This window comes from Cydia strobilella, chromosome Z, assembly GCF_947568885.1.
Source record: "Cydia strobilella chromosome Z, ilCydStro3.1, whole genome shotgun sequence".
Taxonomy (NCBI): Eukaryota; Metazoa; Arthropoda; class Insecta; order Lepidoptera; family Tortricidae; genus Cydia; species Cydia strobilella.
The window spans coordinates 10553837-10573739 of NC_086068.1; the positions used below are offsets into that span (position 1 = coordinate 10553837).

The following is a 19903-nucleotide window of genomic DNA, read 5'->3' on the forward strand; positions in this document are numbered from 1 at the left end:
TTGATCATGAAAACTTAATTAGCTGAGTCATTATCGCGGCGAACTCACAATAGCCGTAAGTGCTTTATGCCAATTTCCGTGAATTTGAATATTTTTTTCTTTTCCCTATACACTGTGTTACTTGAGCCACTGAAAACCTGAGAAACCCCAACAGATTTTTTTATTTTCAACTCATCTTTAGTATTTATTCTTTAATCCGTAAAACAATGTTTGTTGTTTAGTTTTCTTAACAATTCTATTCGACTGGTAATTAATTCTACACAAGATGGTTCGTCAAACGTTAAACAATTGCTAGTTATTGATATTGTTGCATTACAAACTTGTAGACTGGACATGTAAAAATAAATAAAAAATTACCCCCATTAAAATATAGCGCAATCGATTCTCTTATCGATTCTGAACAAACTGTTTTTAGGTTTTCAGTGGGTCATGAAACACCGTGTAGATTAAAAAATCTATAAAAAACAGGGACCGGCCCGCTATCCCTTATCGGGGTTTTATAAGGGTATTGCATAAGGCTTAACTCACCATACCCTTTGCCAGACGAAACCCTTTGTTTTGGTTTTAAAAACCCTTATATAAAGCTACCACATTTGAGTAATCGGTAGCCCAAATACCCTTACAAAACCCTTATCATCCGCTCACCAACACCTTGCATATTGCTTATAAGGGTTAGCCTTATAAAGGGCTTCCCTTTTAGCATATAAGCGTGCTAATTTAAGTCGTCTACCTCGTTCATAAAGCACACATTACTTCGAATCCGAGCGATCGTCGGCGGCGACGGCGGCGTTCTTTGACTAGGCACGTATTTTCTTTCCTTTTCATACACTAGCGTAGATATATACTAATCCTGTCTCTTTCACGCAAAGGGAAACCTTTATAAAAAGCGCTTAAAGATAAGGGTAACCCTTATTAAGGGCTAGCCTTATTTTTGGTTAGCTTTTCGATAAGGGTTAGTCAAAGGTAGGGGTATGAATGGGCTTGCAGATCAAAAGGGAAAGTCTTTCAATGCGTTAGCCGTGTTTAAGGGACGCCCATTGAAAGGGTTTTTATCGCGAAAGGGTTGTCCGGTCCGTGTCCTTGTCCATCGTCTATATTCATCACACCGTTATCGGTGTTAAGAAGGTTCAAATCAGATTATGCCAAAATTATTTATGCCAGTTTATCACGGAGCAATAAATCATATGATATACAAGAAAGTTATATTTATAAGTGAATTTTGAGCCCAAAATAAGCCGAACCCATAACTCCAATAAGCATTTACATAATAAATCTGCACAATATTTTGACCATTATTAGGTTAGGAAAGAAGGCATGCATTGGGTCGTAATTAATCTATTGCATTTTGTGCTCAAAAACCCTGAGCAAAAGTTATAAACTAGTTAAAATTAATAGATATAAGCACCTTAACCATATTTGTTTCGTTCAATATAGTCTAACTGATATATATCTAACTAACTGTTCATCCTCACACCCTAGCACCTAAATGGTCGCGTACTGTGCGGTTTAAGAGGAATTTCCTCCCGCGTACGCTTCGGCTGTGGAATGAGCTCCCTGCCGAGGTTTTCCCGAGGGGCTACAGTATGGGGTTCTTCAAAAGAGGAGTGTACAGGTTTTTAAAGGGTCGGCAACGCGCGTGTAATATCTCCGGTGTTGCAGGCGTCCATAGGTTACGGTAACGCAAATGTGTGTACACAAATATAAGGGTTTTTAAAAGCAAAATGAAGGGTTTCGTCTGGCAAAGGGTATGGTGAGTTAAGCCTTATGCAATACCCTTATAAAACCCGGATAAGGGATAGCGGGCCGGTCCCTGGCCACGCCTCTAGCTGCGTCATACTCGCGTCTAAAAATCTAATGGATTAATCGCGCCCGCTTCGCGCCGCGCCGCGTCGCTTCGCCATCGCGTCAAGATCGCTCACCTAGGATACTTACATAGGTAATAACTAATAACAGTTTGTTTCTTCCGCGCCGCGTCTCACCGCGCCGCACCGCCCGACGTTCGCGGCCAAATCGCGCCGCTTGGCTCACTTCTATGGGTATCAAAGGATTGATTTAGCCGCGTCGCCCCGCTTCGCTTCGCGTTCGCGCTTTGTTCGCCTACGTAAGACGCTACGTTACCTTATTAGTTTAAGAATGTTAGGCCAGTAATAAACAGGCGTTATCCCGAGTAAAGTGTTATTCACTGCGAACATTTTTGCTGCATCAGCTCCCTTGGCCCGAAAGGCCCCGACAAATGAAGACGAACGAGCCCCGAGTTAGCGTAAGGCCCGGTTAATTATATAAACGACATTTTGTTCTGTCTAAAAGTTAACAGTTAATGTAGCCATAATAACCATAGCAGTCATGTATTTACATATTATTTTACTATAACTATATTATTGTTAATGATTTCATTTGTGAATTGACTTTTAAATTAAGCTTGTGAAATGAAAAGGTACCTAATATCTATAAAAATAACTCATAAGATTACATTAGAACTATATGTTTTTAACTTACTTTTTAGGGTTCCGTACCCAAAGGGTGAAAACGGGACCCTATTACTAAGACTTCTGTGGTCGTCTGTCCGTCTGTCTGTCACCAGGCTGTATCTCATCAACCATGATAGCTAGACAGTTGAAATGTTTACAGATGATGTATTTCTGTTGCCGCTATAACAACAAATACTAAAAAGTACGGAAACCTCGGTGGGCGAGTCCGACTCGCACTTGTCCGGTTTTTTTGATTAAACATAATTAATAAAACTAACTAGCCGTTTGCTGTTGTAATGTGGCAAATATCCACTTTCCGTGTTTAGCAGTAACGATTTGGTTTACTGCGGCATAAACGCATATTGCTTGTGTCAGCGCAACCTAAAGGCGCCGATATTTCAAGTCCGCTTAATGTTTTCTAGGTCGTGTTCCGAAACATCTGAGACTGTACGAGTGTATAATTATCTTATAAACGTTTTGTACTGAAAATAAACTTTTTTTTTTTATATAATGAGTTGAGGTCGTCCTCAATATATGTTCTTATTATTCAGAATAGAATAGAATAGAATTTCTTTATTTGCCAGAATACGTGTATAAGATGACAACAGAAAAGGTTTACATGTATCAGTATTCAGTCGAGGACACGACATGCAAATAATTGATAATTTAATAATTTTAACATAAAATAAAGTACAATATAGAAAATATTACGACAGAAATGAAAACAGTGGGTAATTTTTCCTGTTAAAAAACTAATAATAAGTTGGTAACAATTTGAATATTAAATAATAAAATGTCCATGAATAAATAAAACTAATATCGATAAGTTAATTTTTTTATATAAAAAGTCAAATTACAAAATGGATGTCGTGTATAACTTATTTAAAAGTCATTGGGAAAATAATTTAATAATAAGATGTCAAAATATATACATAATTTATGCAACTTAAATTATCATTCTAACTGCCTTAAATAATTATTGTGCTCTAAAAATTCCCTCACACTATAAAAGCAATTTTCAGACAGCCATTTTGTAATCTTATTGTTAAATTGGTTACTATCGATTTGCTTTAGCTCATCAGGAAGACTGTTGAATATAACTATACACATATTGTATGCATTTCTGTGGTATACAATAGAATGTGAAGGAGGTTGATACAATAAATCCTTGTATTGCGCTCTCCGATTTCCGGCAAATACATCAAATCTCTTTTTAAAAAGTTCAGGGTATTTCTTCACAAATAGACATGCTTTTTTGATGTACATGCAAGGCAAAGGCAAAACATTAAATTGCTTAAACAGCGGTTTACAACTGTCCGTGATCCAAGCGTTGGCTATCGCACGAATACACTTTTTCTGCCGAATGAACGCTTTTTCAATGTCGACTGAATTGCCCCACAGTAAAAGACCGTAGTTAAGTACAGATGCCACATATCCGTGATAGGCAGTTGTTGAGGCCTGTAAAGATACCGCGTTTCTAAGTTTCCTTAGGGCGAACACAAATCCGTCAAGTTTGGAACAAACAACATCGACGTGTTGTTTCCAGCTTAGGTTTTTGTCAATATGTAATCCTAAAAATTTCACATTATCACATTTTTCTACAAGGATGTCATTGTATTTGATGTCAAGTTGGTCAGGATTGGTTTGATAGGAATGAAATTGTGTATACACTGTTTTCGTTAGGTTAATCTTGAGGTTGTTATTGCTGGTCCATGTGCTGATATCAGTCAAGGCTTTATTTATTTCAGCTTCATACGTTAAAATGTTCTCTCCCTTAATTATCAGTGTAGTATCGTCCGCAAATAATATACACTTTTGTGCGGTAGCTTGGGGAAGATCATTGATATAGACCAGGAATAGCAATGGGCCCAAGTTACTGCCCTGAGGAACTCCCCATTTATTTTCACGAAAATTGGACCGGAACTTTTGTTTTACAAGACTTTTCCCCTGGATAACGATTTTTTGAATTTCCGTGCACTGTTTTCTATCTCCCAGGTAGCTTTTGAGCCAAGCAAGTACTGAACCTCTAATCCCATATATTTCAAGCTTCTTCAAGAGTATGTTATGATTAACAGTATCGAAAGCCTTACTTAAATCAAGGAAAATTGATGTTATTGGCAATTTGTTATTTATCGCTTCCGAGACATATTTGATAAAATGAAAACATGCTAATTCAGTCGAATGACTTTTTCTAAAACCGAACTGATTTGGTTGTAATATATTTTTCTTTTCAAGGTAATTCGTTAACCTCATAGACATTGATTTTTCAAATAATTTGGATATAACTGGAACTAATGTTATAGGTCTGTAATTGTTTGGATCTTTGCGACTACCCTTTTTAAATAATGGTTTTATAATAGATAACTTTAGTTGTTCTGGGAAAATGCCTTGACTGAATGATAGATTTATAATATGTGTCAGGGGATGGGTAAGGCTTATTGCATTAATTTCAAAATATTCGTAATAATGTCATCATAACCACAAGCTTTACTGTTATTCAGCGACAGAATTAATTTGTACACCTCATGTTCATCAACTGGTTTCAGAAACATTGAATTTATTTGCTTATCCAGATTGTTTGTTGTTTGGGGGGGTACTTGTATTATATCTAAATTAGAACTGGTAATATTAATGAAATAATTATTAAATAAATTACAAATTTCTTGTGGATCGGTATATGTCATATTATTAAATTCTATAGAGTCAAGATTGTTGTTGTGTTTATTATTAGATGTCATCGATGATATTATATTCCATGTCGCCTTACATTTATTCTTATGATTCATAATGAGCTGTTTATTGGTCATTCTCTGAGATGCAAAAATACACTTCCTGAGAATATTATTATAAGTCAACTAGCGACCCGCCCCGGCTTTGCACGGGTTACACAAAACCTTTACAAATTATACACTACTACCTTCCTTAAGAATTACTCTATTGATAGGTGAAAACCGCATCAAAATCCGTTGCGTAGTTTTAAAGATCTAAGCATACTTGAGAGACTTTGTTTTATATTATGTAATGATGAATTTATTGTCTCGTAAGAAGGAAATTGAATAAAACTAATAACCAGTTAGAATACAATTCCGTATTCTTAGCAACTTCTGCAGGTCCTTTTTACCGAAGAAGGTATAATGGAGTGCACACGTTCGTTCTCATAATATTATTATCGTTCGTATTAAAGCTTATGAGTAGAACATCATTCCTCATTTCCTCACAGGCTCGTAAAGGCGAGTGTCGGTCGCGATAAGAGTGTTCGGGGCCATAGATTTTCGTCATCAGTCGTGCTTGTGCTGGATACATTATTGGGGTTACATGTCAAATATTTATACAGGATTAGGTTAGTTTTAATGACAAAAAACCGGACAATTGCGGGTCGGACTCGCCAACCGAGGTTCCGTACAAATAAAACTGTTTTTATTTTATTTATTATTATTCACGAATTTATACCTTTCAGATTGTTCCCTTTATTTGTAGTATAAGACTACAAATAAAACAATTTACTTGCCAAATTTCATAGTCAACGGAAAGTACCCCATAAATTTTAATTTTCTACAGTGTCGAAATATACGTTTTTTGCGTATCTTTTTTACGTTAACTTTTTTACAGCTTCGAGGGACTGTAGACCTTAGTAGGTATATGGTTTTAAAGGGATCCCATGCCCCAATGACCTTCGATCTGAATCACTTAGTTTTCTAATGTTTTTTGTAGCTTATCATATTAACAGCAACGGCTTCAAGCAATATAGCATCCCACATTTACTTCAAAGTTCATTGTTTTCGAGATATTTGGCATCAAAGTTAAACAATTTTAGGCCAAAAAATTAAAACCTTAGACAAATTTTTAGAGACGTCAAAGACGAACCCAGATATGTAGATTTCGTGTATGTAAGATCTTTCACAGCAATCGAGATACGAAAAAATGTTTCTTTAAACAATGTTTAGAAAAATCATAAATAAATAAGCAAGCTACAGGGGGCAATTTTGACTGCGGGAAATTTCAACCAATCGAAATTTCTTCCATGTTTTACAAATTTACATTATTAACTAGAGTGCCATATATGTCCAGATAGCGGAAAAGATTGTTCTTAATTTCACCACAGATAGTGTTAATTCTTTAATCGTTCAAAATTATCAAAAACCGATTAAAACATCGGGTAGCCCCTTGATTTCAACTCGATACCTTCAAGGGCTTCAACCGTTCCAAAGATGAAGGGTCTTAACAGACAGGCGGCCGGACGGACGGACAACAAAGTGATCTTATAAGTGTTCCATTTTTCTTTTAAGGTACGGAACCCTAAAAACTGTTATAAATGATAAATTTAACCAGCTTAGTTACCTATTACTTAGCTAGGATACCTAGGTAGAATCGGGAAGAGTACGTAGGATAAAGGTTCTGTAACAACTGTCATCTCAGTAAGGACCGCATTGAAAAGTAAATAGGTATACAACTTTAGGATTCTATAAAGAATATACCTACTCTGGCAAGCCAACATTGTCAGGAAAAAAGGCACGAAATTCTATGGGAGATCGATCCTTTGCGCCTCATTTTTCAAGTTTGGCGCCATTTTCTACTGACAAAGCTGGCTTGCCAGAGTATACGTGTACGCACATTCAATTAATAAATAAATGTTTTTTTAGTAAATTATTCCCTTTTTATGTGCAAATAAATGATTATGATTATAAACCTTATCATATCATATCATATCATATCGTTTATTTTCATAATAGGATTTTACAATCTCTTTATGACGTCAAACAATTGTATTTACTTAAAAATTAAATATTAAATAACATTATCTATGTTACACTATGCACATACTTATTAACTCCAAGGGTTAACGTCTTCTAAATAGTCTGATATTTTATAATATCCATTTTTGCACAACTTACGTTTAATGACCGATTTAAATTCATTTAATGGCAAACTTTGAATATCCAAAGGAATTTTGTTGTAAAAACGAACACATTGGCCAATGAAAGATTTACTTATCCTCTGAAGTCTAGTTGTAGTAGGTACAAGTTTCTCTTTGTTTCTTGTATTTCTGTTGTGTATGTCGCAATATTTCTTAAACATGTGTTTATTTTTCTGCACGTATAATAGATTTTCATAAATGTATTGCGACGCAAATGTCAAAATGTCTAATTCTCCAAATTTGTCTCTTAAGGAGACCCTGCATCCCAAATTATAAATAGCTCTAATCGCCCGTTTTTGCAATATAAAGATACAATTAGCATCTGCAGCGTGCCCCCATAAAAGGATGCCGTATGACATTAGGCTGTGGAAATAGCCAAAGTAGACCAGTCGAGCCGTATCCACATCAGTCAGGGTTCTAATTTTTTTGACTGCAAATGAGGCAGAACTGAGCCGATTAGACAATTTACGGATATGAGATCCCCACTGTAGTTTGGCATCCAAACTCATACCCAAGAAGACAGTCGAATCTTCAAAAACCAAAGGTTCATCATTAATTTTAATACTCGAAACTACCGGTTTAACATTAGGCAATACAAATTTCACACACTTAGTTTTCTTTTCGTTCAAGAGAAGATTATTAGCAGTAAACCAATCCACAACACTAGATATAGCAGCATTAACATCATTATAATTTGTTTGCTGTCGGTAAATTTTAAAAACTAACGAGGTGTCGTCAGCAAACAGTACAAGGTCATGTTTGTTGCGTACTAGGTGAGGCAAATCGTTAATATATACGAGAAATAGAAAAGGGCATTTATTTTCGGGTATCGGGTAGCGTATCGACAGCATTCGCAGAAGAACCCTTAAGAACTGGAAGACTATAAAAAAACCTCTTGTCTTTACCATAGACATAAGAATAAGAATAATTTATTATTTTAACAGAAACTTGGTAGAAGTTGCGCAAATGTTGTTTTGTGTCCCAAACTAGGCTGAGCCTGTATCTTGGGACGCACCGAGTCGGTTTTGCATGAACATTTTACCCAATGATATCTAAATATTAGATGAAAATGTGTGTGTGTGTGTGTGTGTGTGTGTGTGTGTGTGTGTGTGTGTGCGTGTGTGTGTTAAACCCACAAACCTAACTTGAAATTCGCATAATATCTTCCGTGTCGTTGTATGAGAGGGAAGCAAACCATTTCCTTAACTTCTTTTTAACTTTGTGCAAGGTGCACCCTTTTAGGTCACAGCTTTTGCATACAGCATTGTAGACAAATGAAGACAATCAAATTATAGCTAGTGCGGGTTTCTTAGCCTCAACTATAGTCCTGTCCGGCACCGGCAGTAAGCACGAAACTTGCCATGCAATATAGCTTTTACGTTTATATGAATAAAATTAAATATTATGTAAACATACTGGTATGCAATTCAAAATCTCTTTCTATCTCTATCTCTAGAAGTAGAAACACGCCGAATAGTTACCCTCCCCCTAGTATTTTTTGGTGGTCATCATAATTGTTGCCTTATACAACAACTAACATAAAAACAGTTAGTTCTACTATATTTTTACAAGCAAAACATCGTTAATTGAGTTTATCAATGTAGGAACTCCTACGTGTCATTTAATTTTGCCCTATACCTAATCCAATATTTGGTGATGATGTTGCAGTTAATTTGAAGGTAGAATTATTGTATCCTTTTGTCGTTTGTCTCGAGAAAACAACGTATTGGTATCCAAAAGTAGCACTTGGTTTCCAATTGTTAGAAAATGTATTAAATACTTTTCTATCCTTTCAATTGCAAGCGTTACAAAGTAACTGTCAGCTTGCGTCAATATGAGAGGTTTCGATAAGTATGCTATGTCGAATTTCATTTTTCCTTGTAGTTAAAAGCCTTAGGTATACATCAATTATCCATAAAAATCAGGACAGGCCTGTCATATCACAAAAAGTCTACACGAGCTAAACGCGGATTAGATATTATTATTAGTGTTCCCTACTAAACTTTGGTCACTTATTTTATGTATTTTCACTCATATGTAACATATTATAAAGCCTGACTTTTTTCCCCGTAGTGTTTGGGCCATGACCTTCAAGTTACAAAATGATAAATTTAGACCAGCATGCATTGTCAATGTACACAGTCAAGTAGGCATCGAAGTAGTTGATGTGTATCTAATCAATTTTGAATAAAATACCCATTTTGTATACTTGCATTTGTCGACCTGTCACATTGGAGCAGAGTAATCTTCACGAACTCGAATCGACATTAGGATATTACGTTATAAGACCCCATTTCCTTTTGGCGGAAATCGTCTGGAATTGCTCACGGTATGCATTCTTAGGAGCAAATCTATTTTCTTTTCAACAGTTTCCACATACCTCCATGTCTCGTAATCATGATCGCCTTTCATCTCCATTTTACGCGTTCAATACTATTTCGTCTAAGCTGAATATCCTCATTCGTTAGGTTTGAAGTAGCGCCTGCAAGTTGTTTGATAGCAATCGTTAGGGAAGGTTGTGATATATTTCGGTCGCAAGGGGCTCGAGCTCTGGTGAGAAGTAACCATAGATTTGTTGTTTATTGAGGTAGGATACATTGTACTAGTTATTTTTATGGCTCGGATTTAATAAATAACCGTTTGGGTAATCATGATTGCAATTTTAGTGGTTGTTAAACATGACGTATACTTCATTCGCGTACAAGTCGTCAACCCCTGCTCCTGCCCCCTCCACATAAGTAATGCAGGGGATAAAATGGCCTCTTCCATGATATAAACGCTCCTCCTTATTCATAAAGCTTTGCAATCATCAGTTAGTTAATTTACGTTTTATACCTTTATTAAGTCAATATGGCAGTAATACAAACAATTAATACATTTAATACTTAATTGAGGCTCGTAGCCAGCTCGTAGCGCGTTTTTGAAAAACGCCATATATACGTGCCAAATTTTATCCATGTCCGTCACCTGCGAATTTTGTCCTTGAGGGCAGCAATAACAGTTGTCCAAAAAATATATATAAAAACTAAACCGCGTCCTCTTTGTGATTTAAGTCATTTAAGCAAGGTTGAAATAACGAGACCACTGACGAGCGGCCGGGACCCGGGTCGCGGCGAGCGCGAACCGCTGTATTGGCCCCACGGGACCCTGTGAGAGACCGCTGACATCGGCGCTGGAAGATTGCCGTTACAATTCGATCATAACTTGATTTATAGCTAGTCTTGGTAATTAGGAAATATATCAACATCTTTTAGCTGCGTGGAATGCAGCCTATCCACACATTCTCTTGATTATTCACTTACTCTAGAGTTGTCCTACACAACACAATTTGCTAATCAATATCCCCCAACCCCAACGTAAAGTTGCGTACTTGGACCATTTTAAGCCATGTAGTTTTTTATAAAATGGATCTAGTTCACCTACGCTAGTATCCCAGCAGACACCCCTTAACCCGAATCCTGTCTGCGATAACAATTTACAAGTAAATAAAATACGATATTCAAATAGCTTTCAAAGAAAATATAAGAAACCTCTTGTCAAAGTAAATTTATTTTCTGTGCATATAGATTACACTGTAAACGATATTAACCAGGGTTTTATTGTAAATTCCTATGCTAAGCTAAAATCTCAAACTACCTAGAACAATGAAAGTAAAATAAATGGGTGTCTAATTAAGATATACCTAATCCAAGAATTCCTGCGTTGGCTAAATAAATCAAATATCTGCTTGACCGACGACGGCGCCGTTTGACAAAAGTGTTCGCTCAATTTGAAACGTGAAAACCGAGAACGCGAGTATGTTTGATAATTGCAAAATAAATAAAAATTTCATTGATTATACCTTTCGCATCGAATGCTGGACCGTATGACAGTGCCTTCAAGTCTCGTTTCGTTGGGTTTTAAAAAAAATAACTGAAGCAACATGTTACTGTATCGTATTTTTATTACTTAAATGTTTTTTTTAGCCTATTTGTGTGTCCCACTGCTGGGCAAAGGCCTCCCCTTCCCTTTCAAATCCTCCCTGTGCTGACCAAGATCCCGCCAATCCAACTTAAATGTCTGTAAAATGTAAAATCACAAAAAAATTCTAAAACTTGAAATTTTTAGCCCCTAAGGAGGTGAGACCCCTTCTACTGGTGGAACTAAGTATGGGGAATTGGGGAATCAATAACCGCTGAACAGACTCAGTTGAAATTTGGTATATAGAGAGTTTTTGTTATGGGGAAGGTTATATAATAGTTTTTAACCCCAAAACCACCCCGTAAGGGTGAAAAGGGGATGGAAAAGGGCGTTAGGGGGGAAAAGGCGGTTGTAGTTAGTATCGGGTAATCAGTAAAAAGCAAATTGTATAATAGATGCCCCCAGATACATAAAAATGTTTTTGTTGGGGTAGGTTTTATACGGAAATGTTTCTTTATACATATTATATTGTAAACTTAAATTACATTTTTCTATTATTTTCAAATTATGATATGATTGTCGCTAAAATAATTGGTGGATAAATTGGGTGAAAGTATTTTCATCATAGGTTTTTTTATTTAGAACTAGATTTGTACAATCACAGTACAATTCATAAATGTAACTTATTAAATTAAATTGTTTTCTCAAACATGCTATGTAATATTGATATTACGTTCTTTATATTAGGCTGGGAAGTATCACGTCTCCGGCGCGGCTAGACGAGGGGCCTGTAATGAAATTTCATACAAAGTTGCATGCTAGGCCGGGAAGTGGTCTTTTTTTAAATTTCCATTTCACATATACTTGTGACACAGCATCATGGCATTCAGCCAAAAAAAACTATAACCAATATTTGCTTATGGTTCGGAATGACATTCTGCCAATACCAATTAAAAAAAAACGATAATTAATATATATATCTTTAAGCAAAAGATTAAAAAATATAAATACAACATTATTAACAAATTCCAATTCCAATAATATTGAATTTACCTACCTACACATTTACCTACAAATACAGATTTAAAATAAAGTTGGTCAAACCGGCTTGTCAGTAAATATGAACAATAAAACTATACTCATATTTTTATTTTGGGTGCTAGTACTAGTGTAAGACAAAGATAGTATCATTATTTCCGTCTATGTTTGAAATGAGACAGTCCTGTGACAAACTATATTTCATTTAAATATTAGCGGTAAAAATGTCTACTCAAACACGCGTAGGTATTTTTTTAATCGTTTTGGAGGTAAAGTTAAACATTTTTCATTGTGTATCTGTAATTCTATTTTTTTGGATTTATTGTGCGTTGTTGATTGTGTTATTTAATATGAGTTCCGACGAAAATATTAAATTAATACCTGTTAATTATACTTCATGTTTAAGGCAACGATGTATGTGAAGCATAATATCAACATAAAAAACTATGTAATCTTAGTTATGTGGCTAAAACTACAGTCAGAAGGATGCAAGGCGAAAGATCAAAGATACATAAATATATCTTGAAAATTTGTGTAATACATTGATAAACTACATGTGTTAAATATACGACACGTGTGATAAAGATAGGTACAGGTGGTAGTTTGTTTCTTTAGAATTAAAACTGATTTCGTGGAGATTTATTTATTTATTTCATTGCATGTTTGAGAAAAGCACTATACATACATCGGCGTGAAAATGGTTTGACGGCCTCATAACTATCCGGCCTCACTACGTTCGGTCGTAGTATATATGCATTCGGCCGGCAACCCCTTACTTCCCGGCCTCTGTAGTAATTGCACTATCATTGATTGACATGTGACATAAATATTGGTCTATACACAACCATTCTTCTTTCTGTCTAATCATATCTGGAATGGAATATAATGCTAGGCTTAAAATATATTTTTAATACAATAATCGAGTACGATTAAACTTAAATCATAGAAGCCAAGCTGTATTTCTGCGCTTTGTTGTCTTTTCCTTGTGAAGCCAACCAAAAGTGTGTAGGCGGATCCAAAATTAAGCGAGTCGAAATAAATTGACGCTAATGGTAGCAAGAAACTTCGAGTCAAGTCCAATAATAAGTAATAATTATACGTTCACGTATGTTTCTCATCATGGATCATTTTACAGGCTTCAGTAGACTTGGCACGTGAGTACCGCGACACTATCTCGGGCGCGATTTAGACTACCTGTCTCTTTCTAATTCGGGTAGTTTATCAAGTTCGTATTAAACAACAAAACTTTATGTGCTATAACATGTTGATTATAAGTTCAAAGGCATATTTACACAATTAGCAAAACTGTGTTAAGTATGACACGTTCTTGAGAAAGTTTCACGTCATTATTTAATTCGCAATTAACAAAAAGGGGATTATTACGACAAATATAAATTTATTCCGAATATTATAAGTATAAATCACTAGTATTCATTATATTTAAACTGACAAATACAACAGTTTAAACAAAATCTTAAACTTTTAGAACAAACACTCAAAAACCACGAAAAAATCTTTAGACGCCATTTTCTCAAAATGGTGGTTATGTGGGTTAACACATTATTGCTTATCAGCATCCAATTTACTACTTAACACTTACTATTGAAACTAATATTTGTTTACAAGCCAAAACTTGTAACTAATGTTAGAAACAAAATTGTTACCAATGTCATAAGTAATTGTGACTCACTGAACAGATGCTTCTAACGAATGCGTGTGTAAGTAGAGGTACAAAGCTAGCAATAGAAATCGATTGTTAAATCGTTATACATATTTTTTTTAACTAAGTTAATTTCAAGGGTGCATTACTGAGCCTAAATTGATTACTCAAACTCCAGTAGGTATTCAAATTTTTCCTAGCTCCTTAGTCGTTCATATTAGCCCTGGTTTGGTCGGGAGTGTGTTAAAGCTCGTAAGTTGAACTGTGAAGCTTACCAAACTTGGACTGCTGCGTATGAGGTCAATGATCGTAATTGTTCCCAATTAAAAAGCGACTCAATGCTGCTTACAGGTCCTGAAAGAAGCAAACTGCTGCAGCTAAACTAGTACAGACACACCCATAGAATTAGCGAGAGACTAGTTAGTCAGTAGTAGTAGTAAAACTCTTTATTGTACAAAAATAAACATAAAACAAGAGAAAAACGCATCATTTGTACAAAGGCGAACTTATCCCTTTCAGGGATTTCTTCCAGTTGCTTCCTTTGAGCAATTGAGGGAGAGTTGGAGAACGGTAGACATCAAAGCTGTACTAAACGGCATAAAAGAAAATATTTAGTTTCCTAAAAGACAGTATATAGCATGGGCATGGGATTTATGTAAAATAAAACAAATATATTAACAGTCATGTATAGTTATAATATATTTACTTTACTTCACCGTGATACAGTTTTAACTAGTACGGGGAGTAAAGGACTCATTCTTCTCATAATGTATAACTTTACAACTAAATTAGTTTATTTACGTACCTAAAATCAGACTGATGTATGTACCTCCATCCTTACCTATTTATAAGTAATGTAACTTTTAGTTGTGTTATTGAAATAAAGAAATTTATTATTATTATTATTATATAATACATATAATACGTTCTATAGGTACGATATAATACATATGATAAACTGCCTAACCGCACACATCTTTTAGTTCCGAAGTTCCATCCGGAAGCCATAGCTTTTTTAAGTTCGCCATCAGTCCTATGGATCCGGAACTGTCTGGTCCCTCGCTAAAGCTGTTCAAGGGAATTTCTTCAGGGTATCTAACCCAACGATTCACAAATGCTCATTCGCAACACATAGGCTCTACCGCGGACACGGAAATTCGCAAGTTGCGAGCATCTTTCTTTTTAACTTCAATTAAGGTGAAATTAGTGACAGAGAAAGATGTCCGCAATTCGCGCACTTCGGTGTTCGCGGTAGGCTCCCAGGGCCAAACAGAAGTTGCCAAGTCACCGGCTTTTGCTATACACGGTGGCTAAAAAATAAGTGCATTCCCATTGCCAGCGAGGTTTGGGATTATACTGAGTAACTTTTACTATGGGACCAACCCCGAAATCGCGAATAAATTTTTCGACTGTTTCATACATGTTGGCTGACCCATTTTCTGTGGGAGATTCGACGTCATATGTTCTCAACTTTGATTACGATTTTGTCTTACTACACGCCTTATACGTTTAACGTATCTTTGACTCTACCCACCTACCCTTAATGTAATATAGTTTTTCTTTTGTTTCAGTACATTGGTACCATGGATGTGCCCCGGCCGTCAAGTCGCGTTGAAATAGTTGCCGCCATGCGTCGTGTACGCGTAAGTATTTCATTAAGTATTAGCAATATAATAATAAATTTACCATATGTATTATTATTTATTTGGATACACTAGCAGCTCTTGGAGCTGATGCACCTATATCGAAGCACTTGTATTTTATTTTGCAATTTTTAAAGTTCTAAAATGTGTATCCAGGCTATTTTTGAAAGTTCCGACGGTGCACTAACAACAGTGTCTGGTAGAGAGTTCCACACATTTACCACACAATTCGGCAAGAATAGTTTCCTAGGTTTGCTAGCACATAGAGGTTTGACAAGTTTTATAGTGTCCTCTCATATGTATGTATACCTATAGAAATTTTTATTTTTGTCCTCAATGCACCAAAAAAACGAACTTCGTTAAGCTTAAAATGATCCTAAACATTTTTTAAGTTTCTTCATATAAAATAAAACAGCTCAAAAAGATAAGATAAAAGCATCATTCATTATAGAATAGAATAGAATAGAACTTCTTTATTTGCCAGAATACGTGTATAAGATGACAACAGGTAAGGTTTACATGTATCTGTATTCAGTCGAGGACACGACATGCAAATAATTGACAATTTAATAATTTTAACAAAATAAAAGTACAATATAGAGAATTTCATTCATTAGTCAAAGGCAGGCATAAACTTCTTTTAAATAGTACTTAGGTATACCTAGTAACGGCACCAATCGTGAAAATTTTATTTTATTATTTTTGATTTTCACTGATACTTATGTATAAAATTTCTATCGCTTTGCGTTCTTCATCTCTTATATTTTCGACGTGCTTAATGTAATCAAGGAGACCGCAATCGGTTTTAACGTAATAAACAAATTAAAACTTTTAAAATAAAACTATGAAAAACGGATAATATCGCTTATATTGATATAATATATAAACGCGTATATTGGTGTAAACCGTTGTTGTAAATAAGTAAAATTATAACAATAATAATCTGTTTTTTATAGTTTTATTTCATGAGTAACTATCGCGGTAACCGGAGACAATATTAAATCAGAACTTTTTTTTCGTAAATATGGTTATCAACGATTAGGTTAATGACAAATGCGTGCATATACATATTATAAATAGACCACCTGTATAATAATAAATATCTACGTGGTTGTGGTTGGATGAATTTTAATCCACCTAACTAAAGAACTAAAGATTTCTAATAGCTAATCGCGGGTGCTTTCCTGTACTAAGTTTTTTTTTGTCACGAAAAATAAAAATATATTAGGCATCTGTTATCATCATAAAATACAGTTTCGCAGAATGCAATTCCCCAATACTTGATCTGAACGAATATACGAGTAACTTACGGATATTGGGCCATAAGACAGTTCGGTCGCTATTTGATGACCGCGCCATTCCGGAGACTTACTTATATATTTTCTGGTTATTTAGCCAATGTGATAGATGTGCCTAATCTTTTTAAAATTATTGGTAGATCTAAAAGGAAGTATTGATTGTTATCATTTATCTTTTTCTCTTGTGTATTTATGAGTATACCGAGAAAGCCCGCTCCTATCCTTACTTGAACATTTGGCTCACGAGACTTTTGAGTTAAAGCCGTTTTTGCCAGTTGAATTGACTACATTGATCAATGTTTCCGGCTGTTATTGTCATGAGTTCATGACATTCTTGAATAACAGCTTGTACGAGTAATTAGTAGACAACGCGATTCAACTTATTGAAGGTTTAAGTGCAACAACCCGACAACGTTTTACCAGTCTGATAAAAAGTATGATGATAATGTAATATCTTAATATTGTCACTATGGCAATATTTAGGTATTACATTATCGACACTATTAATAAAACAAGTCGAATAGGCTAGATGAGAAATTTTCATTAATGGTATCAATCGATCAGGTTTATCTTTAGGATCAAATGTCTATAAGGGACCCATTGCATTAAAGCAATACAAAAGTCAGAAATGATAATCAAAGCCCGACAGTCATACTTCACTCGCGAAACGCTTCTAACAAAACGATAAGTGAACGTGACGTCAAGTTCACTGAGAGCCCATCTTGAATGTATGGACAAAATAAGAAAGTTGCGTTTTTGTCGGTGAAATATTGCGTTTATGTATATAGTTGCGGTACAATTTTTTTTGGATAAAATGTAAAGAATCGAATGGTACCCTTACTTTTTTCCTTTTTGGAAGTTGAAAAATTACTTAAATTTTGAAACTTTAGTCCTGTATTTTTGTATTATTTCCATATATTATTTTAATATCTACATTATTGTGATAAATTACTCATTTGCTATCAATGTTACTAGATTTTGTTATAAAATTCAACATGTGTCATCATCCCTATAGTACCTTTTCAGTCTTAATAGGCCAAGGCGAGACTCAAGAAGTATCGAAAAATTTCTTGGTAGAATAGTCGTACCTACTGTGAAAATAAATGGTTGGTCTCATATTTGATTTTAGACGGCAGTTGAATAAAACAAAGCATGTAAGTACTTGTACAGCCTCGAGTTACGATTATGCCCTGTAAATACTTGAAGTAAATGGTTGAATTTTATAAAATCACATTAATCACAATAGATTGGGCACTAAAAATATATGGATCTGATAAAAAATACTACCTCAATGTTTAATAATTTAAGTTTCTTATTACAACCAAAATGAATAAAATAGTACCATTCGTTTCCTTACTTTCAATTAAACAATAGATTGTATGGATATATACATAAATTCAGTATTTCGCCGTCAAAATAGCAATTTTCTTGTTTTCCATACTTCACAACGGCTTCAACTCAAGCGTGACGTAGCGATCAAGTACCGTTTAGTGAGGCGTCTCGTGCATATAGAACGATTTTCAGATTGACTGTAATTTCTGGCTTTTGTGTTGCTTTAAGGCAACGGGTCCCATATAGACATTTAACCGGATCGACTGTTAATAGTTATAAAAACATGTCATCTAGCATATTGTAGTGTAGTCAAAACGTATTTTTTTTTCTTCAATGCTATAGTAGATACCAGAGGGTGTCGTTAGATATATCAAAAATAATAATATGGGGTTTTAAAAACCGACTTTGCCTCTTAGTCGTTTTGTATTAGACTTATTGCTGTAATTAACTCGAGTTAAATGATTTTTCATAAAGTAACAAGTAGTATTCAAGATACAATGTAGATTTTTTTCTCTAGATAATACGCAAACTATGAGCCGCGTTGGAAAAGCAAATTGTTTGCCCAATTTATGACAGACTCAAAACCATATCTGTTTATTATTATTGTTTTATTTACCATCGTCTGTAATTTATTTTATTTCACGTGGTTTTCATCTGTAGCTACTCGTACAGCGACGGAATACATATATACAGACGAAACTCTCAGTAAAATGTTGACTCCGGAAATCGGTCCACATTATTGACACTTTGCTGACATAATATATTACTGAAAGTTACCCCTTCTTCATAAATATACCCTGCCTGCAGCTTTTAATATTACTCCAATACACAGTTTCCCGCTATTTAAATAATGTAATTAATAGACAATAAAAGTTTTGATTGGCTAAAATAAAATTCACACCTCTTGCGCGGCATTACTTGTACCTACTATTTGACGTTGTCAACTTGCGAGCGGTACGGTTGAGTAGCTCGCAGCACAATAAATGTGGGGTCATTTTTGAGCTCTAGTTAGACTTCTAATACTTCTATAGTTATTTTAGCTTGTTGTACTTGTAGCACTAAAGTACAAAATGATACATCCATTGTGAAAATATTTATCAGTACGGTTTTTACTCACTATTATTTTTAGTCGCTCCTGGCGACATGTTGCACGACGTACAACCGCCGCGGACACTCGTGCCTGAGGATGGATTCCCAAAGAATCCGAAACATGTCGCCAGGAGCGACTAAAAATAATAGTGAGTAAAAACCGTACTGATAAATATTTTGAAATATGTCTCACGATAGTTTAAGTGACATCCATTGTGCCCGAATTGTTAATTGCATTAAACTTGAAATCTGCTTATTTTTTTGTTCTATTGTCAGTGCAAAATCATGTTTTATTTAATATTTAGGGTGTACGAGTAGCATGATTCTGATACGATATTTAAAAGGACGTTTGTGAGACATTTCCTTAATAATTTGTGAAAGGGAAGTAACAAATGGAATTTCATAAAGTAATTTTCTTATATATATATATATATATAGCCTGGCGCTTACCTCTCCCAGCGTATATCGCTGACAATACTGAGAGGTAACGCAGCCAGCGTTATGGGGTCAATGCCGCAGGCGGAGGTTTTGGACGGGGTGTTCTTTTTATAACTTCGGTA

General features: G+C 35.0%; 1 protein-coding gene across 2 annotated transcripts in view; it reads left to right on the top strand.

The window, feature by feature from the left end:
• LOC134754232 (carboxyl-terminal PDZ ligand of neuronal nitric oxide synthase protein) overlaps positions 1 to 19903 on the top strand; it is a 215009-nt gene that overhangs the window by 121088 nt on the left and 74018 nt on the right. For both annotated transcript variants that reach the window (XM_063690410.1, XM_063690411.1), the window contains exon 3: positions 15553 to 15624. In XM_063690410.1, the coding sequence (XP_063546480.1) occupies positions 15553 to 15624 (72 nt within the window). The remainder of the gene's footprint in view (positions 1 to 15552; positions 15625 to 19903) is intronic.